The sequence below is a fragment of the Rhamphochromis longiceps genome, linkage group LG3 (assembly GCF_057381845.1).
Source record: "Rhamphochromis longiceps isolate RC_006_pf linkage group LG3, R_longiceps_female_GT1.1, whole genome shotgun sequence".
Taxonomy (NCBI): domain Eukaryota; kingdom Metazoa; phylum Chordata; class Actinopteri; order Cichliformes; family Cichlidae; genus Rhamphochromis; species Rhamphochromis longiceps.
This window is the reverse complement of record NC_140559.1, coordinates 50,410,351-50,425,918: the sequence shown is the minus strand read 5'-3', so window position 1 is coordinate 50,425,918 and position 15,568 is coordinate 50,410,351. Positions and strand designations below refer to the sequence as shown.

The window sequence follows — 15,568 nt, the reverse complement described above, 5'->3', positions numbered from 1 at the left end:
ACAAACTGACACCCACCCACCCACCCACTCATTCAGTCACTCACAGGCTGCAGCCCCCACTTGCTGCCCTCCCCAACACAAGCCTCAGTAACGGGGAGTGTGAGCGCCCACACGGGTCACACTACCCGGTCTGACCTCACCTTTCTTTCCCCGAGGAGACAGGCACAACTTGAGACAACCCCCTGAGGGTCCTTCAGGACAGGTAAGCCATCGCTTGGGCTTCTCCACAGGTGTGCTGTCCATGTCTAACGTGACACTTGCACTTTTAATCAAGCATGACTCTCTCTGCCACCTACACTCAGTCCCTCTGTATTTTACTGTTGGTGTGATAGCTTGCTTTTATATTTATTTTTTTATTTTTTTAATGAACACATACATGAAAATGTATGTCTTTTTTCTGTATTAATTTAATTGTATATATGGGATATGTCCTGATTTATTTAAAGCGAATGTACCTCAAATACAAAGCTATAAATAGCATATATATATATCTACACAACAGCGTATTGGAGGTAAAGCATTTTGCAACCTTGTCTGTTATCAACTGATTTCTAAGTGATGGTAATTTGAAGACTTGCTGTGAAATGCTCGTTGGTTCTTTGAGAAATTGTTCTTTGCTTTGTGAAAAGCATTTTGGATTCTAATAAAACACTCGTGTTCTCCGACACCTCGGTGTAAACTTTCTGATTTGCTCTCTAATCTGCTGTCTCACATGTTCGATGTGACAACACCATGCTCTGCATCCCTGTCCTTTCAGCCCACTTGGGTAATTTCAAACATATCGATTCTGAGACGCCCCTGACACTGCTGGTTGCCATATCTGCAGAGCATGTGCTTGGCGTTTAACAGCCCAAGGTTATTTAAAGGGAAGTGCTAACTTTGCCCTTTTCACTGCCTTGATAAATTCTATCTGCTTCGGTGGGATTTTGTGCGTGTTGTGGGTGTTTGATGACTAACATGCAGCTGCCTTGCTTTTGTCTTTGTACATTTGAACAGATTGTACTGATGTGCACTGTCTCCTGTGACTTTTTGCCTCACCCCAATCTCCCCAATGGCAGCCATGTCACAGTTCTCCACCATGACAACCAGAGAGAGGAAAATGCAGGCAGCAGCAATCTGCAGGGAGGTTCAAGCCCAAGAAGGTAGCTGTATCGTTTCCTCTTCACTTGCATGTTTTCCTGATCCCTCTGACCTCCCACATTCTGTTCTTACCTTCTTCATTAAACATGTAAACAAAGACAATTAGTTAACAACACCATAAGTTACAGTACAGATCTGTTAGCCTTACTGTCAAATTCTCCAAAATTTACTTTATAAAAGGCATGAGCCCATCATTTTCTAGCAAAACAGTTGCCAACCTTCCCCTCTATGATCCTATAAATAAGCAAATGACTACTTTTATGGCTCATAGTAACTAATCCTTTGTCGTTCTCCTTTGAACACGCTATTTCAGGGCGTGGACAACTGTGCGCCTTGGGGATGGGGAGGGTCTGAAGGCTACTGACAGCTGAAAGATATTCTGGCAAATTATGTGTCTCACGCTTGAATATAGGCCGATGACATCTCCATGATCAGCATGCAGTAGCTAACATGCGGAGCAAACCATAAAACAAGCACTGAATATGAGCTGATTACGAGGGAAGATAATTCCTCGTTCATCATACTGGCAGGAATGCTAAGTCAGCAGCCATGTACAGGATTTTTTCTTTTGTGCAGGGAGGTTTTTTTTTTTCCTGTATGGATTTAATTTGATTCAGCATAGGTGGGAGTATAGGAATCGTGAAAATACATTTGTCTTGTCAGAAGTCTGATTCAAGCACTGAATAAACACAAGTTGTTTAGTGTCTTGTTTTGTTTCCTTCTGTTCAGATATAGAAATGGATCTGGGAAAGAAGATGAGTGTGCCTAAGGACATAATGCTGGAGGAGCTGTCTTTCGCCTCCAACCGGGGCTCCCGTCTCTTCAAAATGCGTCAGAGACGATCAGAAAAATACACTTTTGAGAGCATCCAGAACCAAAACAACACACAGCTGAATGTAAGAAGAACTGTGGTCTAAATTATTATCTTAAAGAAATCTTTAGATATTGGGGAAAAAAAATCTTCTTTTTCAACAATAGGTCCCAAAATCGAGTCCTTGTTCATGTTTGCGTAGGAACTACAGTTAAAGCTGCAGGCAGTAGCAGGCTACCTTATCAGGAAGATTTGCTAGCCAGTTACCTTGACTCTCTCAAAAGATAAAAACTAATTAAATCAAACAAACTGACTAACCAGACGAACCAATCACCCTAATCTAACCAACTAAGCTAATCAACCCAACGCAACACAAACAAACAATCAATCAACCCAACTAACCCAAACACCAACCAAACTAATCAAATTAACCAACACAACCAACCCAACAATAAACCCCCCAAAAAAATCTGTCCTCTACAACTTTATAATCCACATTTCATATCTTCTTTGTTTGAACTGTACCAGTTTAAGATCACTGCAACATAACAGCATGTAAATCCCATACGTAGCTGCTAATGGATACTTTAAAGCATTAATGTGGCCACTGTAGCTCACATTAAACAATAATGTGAGTCAGATATTTTAATTAAAAGGCCCCAGAAAGGATAAAGATCACAAACACACTGTTGAGGTCCAGTTCAGCCACCAAGATGAAGTCTAAAGATGGCTACCAGCCTGGTGCTGACCAGTTACTGCTTTTAATCATGCAGAACTTAAACTTTTGATACAAACCCAAGCTGTCTTTTGTAATAGGTTGGAGACATGTTCATCTCTGGTCTAAAGCTGAGCATTTACTTACTGGAGTCTATGGGGATTCAGTCACTTGTGGAGGCAGTTCTTGGCATCTCTAACGGTCAATTCTTTAGCACCCAAGGTTGCAATCTTTAAATCTTTTAACCACCTAACTCCTGATAAGACAGCAAATAAGCAGATAATCTCATTAAACTGCACAACTAATCATTGAAATGCACATAAATTTATGATCATTTGTAGGGATAAAGATTAAGAGGGTACCGTAAGAATTCCACATTGCTAGCGTGCATATTTTTCATGCCCGATTATCCCTTTCCTAATTCATCTTCTTTCACCAAAACATGAAAAACATTCCACCTTACATCCTGACAAAGTATAAGCACTTCGAGTGTTTATATTGCTTGTGCCACAGTGTATCTGTAGCACAAGTCGTGCAGTTGGTCATAAGTGGTTTTATTAATGTTCCTTTGTGTATGGATGGGCAACACGCCAAGTTAGCATTTTCTTTTCTCAGCGGTACCATTCGCTGATCTGGTCACACAAAGAAGTTCATGTCTCACAGCGCACAGCAAAATCAAGTAAAGCCAGGTTTCTCTCTGTTATATCTAATTAATTAGGATCCGTAGTTATGTCCTCTTTAATTTAGTTGTGTGGTTCCCTTGTGTACTTTTCAATGCCCCCCTTAAGTCCACAGATAAAATAACTATTATGCTCAAGAGAAGTTTTTCCCCTCATCTTTGATGTATGAAGGACTTAGATATCTCGGTTTGTTTATTGCTCTGGGCAATAGAAGGATTTTGTTTCAAGTTGTCAACATTTCCTGAGGAAATCCTCGAGTAAATCATCATAAATATCTTTCAGAGGGGATGAAAAGCCGGGTGCTGGGGCTGCAGTACATTTCATCTCAGTCCAGAGAATAGTATTTCGAATGTAGAGGGCAAATGGACAGACAACTGGACAAACAGATAGCTCCTTTGTTTAAGGAAAACGTGGAAAATTGAAGATCTGTTATGTGCTTATCATGTGATATCGCTGCAATGAAGATACAACTGATTTACTGTTTAGATTTATGACTTCTAAACTGAGGAAACTTTGATATGCATGTCATGGTTATCCATTTTTATGTCATATTAACCTCAAAGATGGCAAGATGTTTGCTGCTTGTTTCTCCTGTTACCAAGTAACCAAACAAATGCTGTCGAAAATGTTCCAAAAATTGTGTGAAACGTTGATATGAATTGTCAGGAATCAACTGATTGATAAATGGTTTCAAACCTTTTTTGTGGGCCCGAATGACCTCTTTGATCTTTCTTGTAGAGCATTGCCATCTTCCAAACTGAGACTGGGAATACCACTGACAGCCACAGCGGCCAGAACAACGTAGGTGTTGACCAGCCACCGAAAGTGACATGTGACACAACAACTATGGAAATGGTGCCAGATCCCACCAGCATTGCTCCGGGTAGGTAAAGCTGTGTGATACAGTGCACTGAAAAAACTTTCCAAGGACTCAAAATCATACAGCAGTGATATACTACTGACTTATATTCAGCTGTTCCTATCCATTTAACCTGTTTGCGTTAATTGTGTTGCACTAAACTTTGGTCTTTTTGCTGTATGATGAATGCTAAGTACAGCTCCCAGCAGAGTGACTGCGCACATGTGCTCTGCACAAAGTACTAGATGTGCCGTGTTTTGATATGGATTCAACTGTTTCTCATTGTTTGTACTCAAGCAGGCTTTGATCGTGCAGGAAAACAATTTTCTTCTTTGCCTGGAATCTGCTGGCCTCGGGCTAAATATGATTACACATTTCTGTTCTCCCTCTCTGAGCCTGACTCCTTTATTTATTTCTATATATTCATCCTACTCCCTTCTCTCATGTCTACTCCTTTTATTCAACCGTCCTTATTGCAATCAGCTCTTACCATCATTCTAAAATTCGTTGAGTTTTACTCACGGAAACCGTTTCCTGTTTGGCTCTTGTGCTGCTGATACCATCAGCTGTGCACTCACATCCTCCCTCATGTCCTAATTTTGCTCAGCTGACACAAAACCATGATTTAAGGATGACCGTGTTGACACTAGGGTGGGGTGCTATTTGTGGACCAGACACAGACCCCAGGGTATGTGAATGAAGTCAGTCCAACTGTAGCAGAAATCCGGCCAAAGTGCATCAGGTATCAAATGGGAATTATGTTTAAAATAGCCCACTCATCCACTTACTGTAGGAGTGCATGCCAGGCAATAGTCATATACAGTAAGCCCATTTCAACAGTTAAACACCGGAAACTTCACAAAAAGTTATTTTTGTGCCATTTTTCAACAATGGAAAAAGGAATAAGCAAACGTGCCTTTAGTTATCAGGCCACTTGGACACTAATTAAGCCAACTGCTGTTTTTTTTTTCACATTTCCTTTTTGGTTTAGTTCCTTCTTTTATCCCTGCATGAAACTGGGGTGTAATCATCCTTTCCCACGAAAGTATCAGCTTAGCCAAACGTCCAACCACAGGAATAATATCCCATGGCCTCAGAAACATTTTTACACAGTGTTTTGTCATAGATTATTCCCCCCCTACCAAAAAAATCTGTAAACTTCCCCACAGGTCTGTTTGGTTTCTCCTGCTTCCTCCTCAGGGCAAAACATAAACTCAGGAAGGGGGAATTGTTCATTGTGAGGGGTTAGGACGTGACACAGCGGCCCGTGTTATGTAACGCCAAGCTTGCAAGCCCCCCTGAGTGAAGCGCTGGGTTTGAAGGATAGTACTTTCGATTGGACTCTCCCATCAACACACACAGTGTATGTGGGGAGACATACATGCAGGCATGCATCCACACACCCACACGCACAAACACGGGGAAGCTGTGCCTTTATTCTGTTTGGCTGTGAACTTTAATGAGAAAAAAAGGAGCTAAAGAAGAAAGACAGGACACTTAGACTGCTGTTAAATTAGGTACACATTTGTAACAAAATACAGATGAAGATATTTTTTTTTAAATGTCACTTTCCTTTAGTCTGAAATGACCTGATCTCTTTGTTCTTTTGTATTTACATGCAGTCAAACTAAAAGACAAACCAAAATCAGTTAAAAGTTTAACAGTTACAGACGGTGGAAAGGGGAAACGTTTTTTCACTTCTGAACTCAAGTTTTCTTCAGATCTGCGATGAAAGTGAAGGATCTGCTTTCTTTGGACAGTACGTTCGCTGGTGGCTGTTGAAGAAGTCTTTTGAACTGACTCTCACAAAGTTCTGGTTTGCGAACCGTGTGGAAAAAGCCAACACCTGGTCTTTATTTGACATAGAAAAACAGAAAAGCCCCACATGCCTTCACTGCCAGTGTTGTATAATTTATCCAGGGTATGGAGGTCCTTTGAAAGACATCCCTCCGGAGAAGTTCAACAGTACAGCTGTGCCAAAGTCCTACCACTCACCCTGGGAGCAGGCCATCATCAATGACCCTGCCTTGGCTGACACTCTCATCACCCGCATGCCAGAGCTGGCACCTCAACAAGACCTGCCAGGGTACAAAAGCTTCAACAGGTAATTCCCAAATAGGTCAGATGTGTCAAATATAAGGCCCGAGGGCCAGAATCATCCTTTCAAATGTAAAAGAGGGCATATATTTTGGAGTTACAGATTTTCCTACTGATAAAGGCCTCACCCATGGCCATTCATACTAGATCAAAATAATCATGTAAAAGATAGCCCTGAGATTAAATGCACAGTTAAACTTCTTTGCACGAACTTGAATCAAAGCAGACCTTATGTGGCCCACGATGTAAAATAAGTCTGACATCCCTGAAACAGGTGAACAAATGGAAACACAAATGGAAATTAGGAGTTAAAAGTGAAGTTATAACAATAAAACATTTAAATATATAACTGTTGAGGGTGTGTTTTACTATTTATGAATGTAAATCGCATCCATTCAAAAGTCTAACTCTCTCTGAATTATACATTCTTGCTTTAATATAGCATGAATGCAAGTGGTGAGTGAGCAAAGAAAATACTGTCCTTCACCTCATTCGTTGCACAGTGTTTCTCACACTCAGCAACTGTATCTTAGAAATGTCCCCGGGTCAATGTCTTTGCTTGGCTTTAATTAATTGCATCACTTCAAATGTCACTTCAAGTTTCTCTCATTAGCACATGTTGTCTGCTGTTAACACCGTGGCTTTGTCATCTCCAGGGTGGCAACCCCTTTCGGTGGTTTCAGCAAAGCACCCAGGCCTGCTCCTGTCAAGACCCTTCAGGTAGAAATCCTCCCAGAGCTCCCGGAGCTCCAAGGGGACACCCTGGTAATTCGACCCTCCTTCAACAGAGCTGCTCTGGGGTGGGTGTCTACGGGTGGTCCAGTCCCCCTCCCTAATGTTTCTGTCGAGAATGCGCTCATCCCTGAGTCAGAAGACCTTTGAACCCGTGTTGAAGTCACACAGAGATGCTGTCTACTTAGTTGCTTAACCTGAGGTTGTTGTTTGTGGAGTGATGCTGGAGTCAGAACAGAGCATCCTGTTGGGTGTTGCTGGTTCAAGTTAGCGTGTATGTAGCATCCTTTGGTCTTTCCACTGATGTTAACTGTTGCACTGCAGGGAATAATTTAAAAAAATCACTGTGTACATTAGACAGGCACACTACTGAAAACTGTTGTATATTGATTTTCATAAACAGATTTTATCTCACATTTTTGCTCAATAAAGTGGCGTACAATGATCAAAAATCCAATCAGAATTTTTGATTTTCCTTTTAATTGGTTTCAAAAGAAAGGGAAAAAATTGCACATTTCTGTTTTGGGAAAGGGAACAGAATGCAATATGTATGTGTGCGATACGGGTTGGTATGAGCTAGCTCCAGTGAAGGACGGTGCATTTTTGTGCCATAGTCCTATGCAAATTTCTCAGTTATCATAGTGTGTGAGAGGCCAGAGATCCATGTGAGCCAGTGTAACGTGCCTCAAGGTTACACTGCCTGACAAATCAAATCTGCTTCAGCGATATGAGCAACTTGACTGATGTGTCTCTCACCTTTTGGCTATGCCAAGCAGAAGAAAGATTGACGTTTGATAAGCTGTGGCCGCTGTCTTTCTGTTTACTACCACAACAGCCTATTTTGGAAGGCACCCCAGCTACAACAAGCTTAAGCAGCCATATTTATTCCCCGATACCATACATGTTACATTTGGGGCGAATAGATATTGTGCAGTTATCTTATGGTTATTCAGAGAGATAAATTAATAAAATAAAATAGAAATTAAAGAAATTATTGGAATTTTGTTCATGTATACTCAAGCACCATCTCTTCATACAATGTTTTTTTGCTTAAAGCAGCTAGTATAGTAGCATACTGTCAGGCTAACTTTTAGCTAGCATGCTAACTTTGTACTAAGTGTTTCTATTAATCTGTTTAAAATTATATCTTTCGGCACTTTGTCACTAGTAGCATGTGACAAAAACAAACAGCTGATTCCCATTTCTTTAGTTGAATCTATTTAAGAAATGATAGTTTGACTGACAGTTTGGCAGGCACAAAATACTTTTTTCACCAACAATGTGATTCCTGATGAGCTATTGACCAAAATCCTGAGATAGCTGTCAATGGTGTGCAGTGTGTCCTTAAAAAATTTGAGGAAACTTGATGGAAGACAAAAGAACTATTGGCAGAACTGAAAGGCTATCTACTGAAGATAAACAGTATCTGAAAGAAATGTGCTTTAAAAAACACAGCAAAGACCTGACATAGGACCTGAGAGATCCCTCACCTCATCAGAAATGGGCTCAGTGGAAGGGTGACTGTCAAGAGGCTATTGTTAACAAATGGAAACAGGAAGAAAAGGCGAAGGTATGCCAAATTACACAAATCAAATCAACCTGGTACTAGCAGTGATATGAATATTACATAGCCATGCTCTATTCTTGGTGATGTCAAAGAGATACACTGAAACATATTGATAAGATTAAAAAACTCTATGGAGGACAGATGTTGTTTATATGCAAAAAATAGGTATATAAATGAGATGTTGCTTACATGAAATTAAAATGAAAGGACGCTTTCATATCGAACTGTAGGCACATAAAGGCTAAAAGCAGATCATATTAGCACATTGCTAGGTGGTTGTCAGGCAGTGTGAATGTGCCAAACTATATCAAGCAAAATTCAACTTTCATGGATACAAATTAGGTGAAAGAATGATAAGATGCTTTTATAAATTGTCATATGTGCATAATTGCCAAAAAAATGATCATTTTAGCCTGTTGGCAGATGGTTGCTAGGTAACATGATTCTTTCATAATATCTGATATAGATCACTCTTAAGTAGCCTCTGATGTACCTGTGTTTGAAGTTACAGAAATTGAATTGAATTTACATAAATTTTTAATTTAAATTTTCATTTACATAACCAGAGTTTCTATATTTGACATACTTACACAGCATACTTTGATAACCTATGTTTAATGAAAGTAACATTGCACTTTATTGTGTTTAATACTTCAATAGCCTTTTTTACTTTGGTGAAATTATCGCTATTTTTTTCTTATTTCTATTTTTTCAAGATCTTATTCTTTTATGTAAATAGTAAATAGTAATTTTTCTTGGTCTTGTGATGTGTGTATATTTTACAACTCAAGCCCAACTGATGGAAATATGAGTGGGAAATACCAAACAGACAATACTAAACGATACTGAACGGTCAGGAGGTTTAACAGCTAAAAGGTCTCAGTTATGACAGATCACATCTGCTGTAGGTTGGCTACAACTGCCAATCACTGTGACAAGGTGTCATTTTGATTTCAGGTAAGTTGATTGCCTTGAATTAGCTTTCAGTTAAGTTTATCAAGGCAAATCATCCTTTGATAAAGATAACTTGCTTTGCTATATAATGAAACCTTGACTATTTGCAACACTGCTGCATACTTAGCTGCTGATTTCTGTTAAAGTGGTTCTGTTCCTGCTGCCAAAAATGAAATAAGAAATGCCTGTCAGATATTTTGCAGCCATGTGACTCAGGCCAGTGTAGGCGTTCCTTGTCGCTGTTGGAGAGCCTTTGGTATGTGCAGCTTCGGCTACCACTCCCTTTTTTTGTCCTCCTGAATTCCTCTAACCAGTCTCTTCAGGAAAACTGTTTGTACAGCACACCGCCTAGCATCCAACACTTCCAATAGCCCAGCCAAGTACCACAGCGGATATCGAGCAGTGTTTATCAGCACCAGGCACAAACTCACTTTGAACTTTGAATGTAGCCATTATCAAAATGCAGCACTGGAAATATTATTGGCAGAGACCCTAGCTGGGGGTTGGGGAAGCCAGACGATTCGATTATTTGTGTCAAACTGCAACCGGTCTCCCCTGAGGCACATTCGCCTTGACATGAAATAGAACAGTAGGTACAGGCTAGAGCTACAGTTTGCCCGGGATAGTGGATTGTCCCAAACTAAAAGGTTGGATGTAGGTTCAGCAATGGACTCTTATGGAGTCTTTGAACAGGAGATTAAACTTTATAATCCTTTGCTCTCTTACAGTTGTGGTCAGAAGTTTACATACACTCATTATGGGCATGGATGTCATAGTAATTTGGAGCTGTCTACTGTCTCACTCACTTACTGAGAGGACAGACGCACGCTCCACTTGACTGCCGCGTCTCTCACCCTCTCTGTTTTTCACATAATGATATTATCCTATATCCTCGCATGTGATTGGCCACAATATGGAGGGATTGGAGCATAGCTGAGCCACTGTGAGAGCTGAGCAGCGAAAGGAAATTAAGTGAGGAGCCGGCTCTCGCTCAATGGGAGGCGACTCTTCAGATTCACTACAAAGCACTCTCTAAGCACGGCTCTTAGAGCTGATGCTTTTGCGCAGGACACATTATTAAATGTTACATTGTGTGTCAGGATACTGTTGACTCCAAATCTCCTGACCACTATGTCGATCTGAGACAGCAAGACCAAGACAGCGAGACCAAGACAAGACCAAGACCAAAGTCCGTCCAGACCAAGACAAGACCAAGACCACGTAAAAGTGTTCTCGAAGTCTCGAGACCAAGACCGGTTTTGAGACATCCAACTCTACATCCTAACCAATTTCCTCTCATCTGAGGACGACAGTTTGGGTCTTCTTCCATAACTGGCCTGAGTGGTGACACATCCAAATAATTTGTACTTACAAACAACTCTTTGATCTGGAAATCTGCAGTTGTTTAGAAATGTGGATTCCAGGACTCCAGATTCCATGTTCAAAATAGCTTCCTTGGGGCAGCTATGACTCAGGACGTAGAGCAGAGCATCTACTAATTGGGATATTGCTGGTTCTTGTGTAAATCTACAACTCTCTCTAGATTTTCACTGGGTTCCTTTAAAATTTCCCATTTTTCAAAATATCCTTTCTTTGTTAGCATAAAAACAAATCCTTTTTATGCTGGCAAAGAGAAACTACTGTTTGACTACTATCGTAGTCAAACATGATCACTGATGTGAAGTTAATAGGCTGTCGCCTTGTTAAGTTAAAAGACATTGTAGAGTCTTTAACACCACTGATAAAAAGATTTGCTTTGAATAAGAGCACCAGGGAGAGACACTCGTGATAGCATGTCGAAATCTCAGAGGACATTCCTTCAAAAATAAAATGCCTTTGGAGCAAAAGAATGAGTACACAAACACCCAATAGATATCAAGTTATCACTTGTTATGCAATAAGAACCCTGACAAGATGGAAACGTACAGTTTTTGGGTGTGTTCAACAGATGCAAGAAGTAGAGATGTTAGAGTCATGTTTTTTTGTACAGTGTGACCCGGCTAAGTCTGAACAGCTGGCTGTCTGTATGTTTATCAGCAGTTAACTATGGTCCCTGCTGCTGTTGCATTCGCTGTCAGGTTTTAAAGCTGAAGTCTCGTGGGTTTCCATCTGCACACACGGCACCGAACACTGATTGTGCAGTATGGCTGCTGACACAGACAACTGCTTAAAGGTTGCACAAGTTGACCGGCCAATATCCCAGAAGGATTCCTCTAAGTATGCATGGGTCTAGCGAGAAAAACAAATGTGCTGTGAAATAACAACTGCAAGGGCACCGAGGAGTGCCCACATGAAGACATATGGTTCTCTCAAAGGTTTTTGCATATGGCCGCACTTCCAATGTGTTCAGTGTCACGTTTTAGGTTGGTTAGGTTAGGTTAGAAATGTTGGAAATCTGGGATTAACCTTTTTTAATATATGACCTCCTGACATCAAAATCCACTAGCAACTAAAATGCAAAGCTAATCTAGTGTGTCAGCGTTTTAGTTTATGTCTTTCTCATCTGATGCGAAGCAGGTGTACATTCTCACAGGAAAGTGCAAAGCCCGGTGGGATTTCTAAATATACGAGCGAACATAAAGCATTCCTGGGGTCAGTCGGGCGGCGTTTAGTTGCACATGAGGTGAGGTGAAGGGTGACGCGGCACACATTCCGCTTCTGAAATGAGGTGGAGTGACGCAACAGGGTCAAGTATGTCTGGCTCTTGAGAAAAAAAACCCTTCAGTCGATCACGCCTCAGAAACCACAAGTGGACAATAACTGACAAACAGTGATGAATATGCTAGTTTCTGTGAGTAGGTACAGAAGTGTTGTGGGCGTTAAGGTGAATGCCAGCACGAATCTCTGAACTTCTTCCAGCTTTTAAGGACAGGAACATGCGCTCTCCCTCTCTCACTAAATGCACCGAGCTTGAGCAAACAGAATGTAGAGACAGCTTCATGGAGGGATGCACACAGCTAGGCAAATAATTACCTTGTATGGACAAATGAACATTCAAAATCATGTTCCTGTTTACTTGCAAAAGCCCTTGAGACCAATTAGCACTGTGTTCCCTCACGGTAATCCAGCCTAGGCCTTTGTGCCTTCGGAGGGCTCATCTATATTCCGGAGCGGTCAGTATACATCAATTTCCTCTCTTTGTTTAATAGTCAGCCAGGAATTATTAACTTTCTGCTTCTAATATGAACAGCAGCTAAAACAATCTGCAGCAATGACACCTTTAGGTGGTAAGCAAATGCTCTTTTTCCTAGCAACAACAACAACAGCAACAACAACAACAACAAAGAAAAAAGTAATTGCCCTCGATGTTGATACAGGAAGTAGCCCATTCTGCTGATGTCTTTTTTGGGGAAAGACTAATTTATGTACCTAATCTTAGTCAGTGAAGCTATCTCACTTTCTGAACATGCACTGGGGCAATAGCATGCTTGCTCTGTGTGCTGCAGCTACCGTGGATACAGCAAACACAGCAGAGAGATATATCACCGTCACCACCTTGGCTGCACTCCAGAGTTAATGTAACATGGGGAATTGGCAAAAAACAATGCTCATGTCATCCCCTTTTCTGCAGTAAAACAATGAGCAGTGTTTCACTCGGGGTCAGATAGAAAATGTAAATTAATACAAATTGCCCCTGCTCCTGTCCCACGGGACAAGTCTGAGGTGATGCCAAGTCATCATGACTTACACAAATGCCATTTTGGTGAATGTTATACAATGTAGACAAGATACCAAAGATAATATTTGTATCTTAGCCTGTTCTATGTCTTTTTCTACAGGCTTTTATTTTGAACTGTACCCCAAAAATGCATTTCTAGATGTTTCGACCATGAAGTGGATGAAAAAGTGGTTGACCAACAAAAGTCCTCTTCAGAAACTACTTGTTGAAACATTCTTGTGAAACCTGAAAAGGCTTCTTCGTTCGAAAAAGTAATTATTACAGGATTTTAAACCCCGGTTAAATATAGTACAAGTCGCTTTGGAGGCGTCGCCCTCCCATGGCCTCCATTGCGGCGTTGGAGCATGTCTAATCTCTTACGTAACAACAGGACATTCACTGCTTCATTAGTAGTAACTCAATAGGATCACAGCAAATGGTGTTCACAGACAACAAGCTTTGCTTTGTTCAGTCGTTCTTCTGTGGGAAGTTGTTTTTAAGGAAGGGAAAATAACCTTGATTGTCAATTTCACAACTCGATCTCACATGTTGCATTGTGTCCTTAAAAAATCCATATTTGTTTGTGTCCCTGCATTTTTTTGAACTTATTTGCGTTTCCCACGATGACACATTCAAACTTGTATGCGCACACACTGGGGCTTTGATTGTTAGTAGACAGGAGCAGATTAAGTTCAGATTTCAGTTAGGCGCTTTAAAATTTGCAGATGCTTTTGCTACAGCAGATAAAAGCAATGAGAGACACAGAAACTGAAGCTTTATTCATTCATATTTCCTTACACTGTATTCCCACTGTCCTCTAGGGAAACCAATTCTAACTTTTTCAACATTTAAATAGAAGATTTTGCTATTTAGATTCAATCTGTCTCACAGTAAAGAGGAGCAAGATGAAAGCAGAGAGCTTTTGAACACACAAGTCTCCCGTTGTGTTTATGGTGTACAGTAAATATGGATCGAAAAATCAGACAGCAGTGCTAAAAATATACCATTAAAAAATGGCACCACACAGCTGAGGTGAAATGGGATTTAGTTGCCCAGTAACCCATTTGAGATAATCAATGAATCTATTTAAATAAAAGCTGATTCTACTAATCTGATGTGTACTGGTTGTGGTTTTCTTTCTTGGCAAAGAGATGGTATAGTTTTGTCATTTGAGCTGTGTTTATTCACTGTGTTCAGCAAATCTCTTGCTGCTCACTGGAGCTTTCTGAAGGTGAGAAGTCCGGGCAATGGCACCAGGTCTCTACGGGACATTTACCATGTGCGCTGTCTCCTTGCAGAGCTGGCAAAGTGTTGGTAATTATTCTTAAAATAAAACACCCTTCACAACAGAATCAAACCTGGAAAGACTGGTGGTTGGCTGGGCTTTTGGGGAATTTACTAGACATTTGGACCATTTGCAAAAAGTGAGAAGCACAGACAAAAAATAGTAGAAAAGTAGAAAGAGGCAAAAATGAATCTTAAAATCAATGAGCCACTACTTTGCAAAAGTCATTTAAAGTGCATTACATCCAGGCAATGATGTGTCAGTGCAGTGATAAAGTCATTTTGTTTTTAGAGTTTCAGCGCAAAGTTGGAAATAATGCTGACGGGGCACAAATTATCAAATGCACCAGCTTGATTGCAAGCTGTCCACCAAGGTCAGGAAAGTTAAAAAAATATTAAGCTTGCATTTGTGGAACTTGTTAAAGGCCTGATCTCTTCGAGCTGTCTGATTCATAATTTATAGGGACTTTAAATTACTCAGTGGCAGCACTTCAAAGGTAGCCAAGAAGGTGTCCATAATATGAATCTTTTCTAATGTGAGCGTGAACCACTGGTAACAAAGTAATCGTTAATCCTGTGTGAAAAAAAATAAATCTTAATATCACTTCTATAAAATCACCCCAGTGTGCATGGCTTAACTGCATCCCATTCAATAGAAGTAGAATATGTTTTATTAAAATGTGTATTTCCATAAAATAAAGCAAGTATAGGCCTAGAGGTAAGTTAAATACTTTTACACCAAGATCTTAAAGGCTCACATCACTCACGAATATTATTACTGCACTCCGGAGCTTTTTTAGATTTCAAGAGGAAGCATTATATGTCCCTCTAGGAAATGTGTGCACAGGGAAATAGCACTGTCTCCTCAATGGGCCTTTTCAAGTACTTCCTGGGGAAAGGCTGGACCACTCTGATACATTGTGTCCCCTCAGCGCACACTCCATCATTGCGCAGAGTTTCCTCAGCCTTAACGAGTGACTTAACGAGTGTTTTTAAAAGCAGAGTTTTCTTCTGTCTTTATAGCTCTCTAAAAATATATGGACTTATCTTACGTTTGATTATTAGTCTTTC

At 40.5% G+C, this 15,568-nt stretch overlaps 1 protein-coding gene across 2 annotated transcripts; it reads left to right on the top strand.

Annotated features, from left to right (window-relative positions):
• Positions 1-53: 53 nt before the first annotated feature.
• Positions 54-7,556, top strand: myoz2a (myozenin 2a). 2 transcript variants are annotated; one of them, XM_085400230.1, is made up of 6 exons: positions 54-202; positions 1,059-1,142; positions 1,870-2,036; positions 4,085-4,229; positions 6,126-6,309; positions 6,959-7,536. In XM_085400230.1, exons 2-6 carry the CDS (start codon positions 1,061-1,063, stop codon positions 7,182-7,184), a joined length of 804 nt encoding a protein of 267 aa, XP_085256356.1. In that variant the 5' UTR covers positions 54-202; positions 1,059-1,060; the 3' UTR covers positions 7,185-7,536. The 2 variants fall into 2 exon arrangements, with proteins under 2 accessions (XP_085256356.1, XP_085256354.1); XM_085400228.1 differs by having other exon boundaries at positions 64-202; positions 997-1,142; positions 6,959-7,556.
• The last annotated feature ends 8,012 nt before the right edge of the window (positions 7,557-15,568 follow it).

Bases quoted from the DNA above. Each gene is read 5' to 3' on its own strand.
- myoz2a (XM_085400228.1), top strand. From the start codon at position 1,052: ATGGCAGCCATGTCACAGTTCTCCACCATGACAACCAGAGAGAGGAAA. The intron at 1,143-1,869 runs GTAGCTGTATCG...CCTTCTGTTCAG, and splicing joins GGAGGTTCAAGCCCAAGAAG to ATATAGAAATGGATCTGGGA. The intron at 6,310-6,958 runs GTAATTCCCAAA...TGTCATCTCCAG, and splicing joins GGGTACAAAAGCTTCAACAG to GGTGGCAACCCCTTTCGGTG.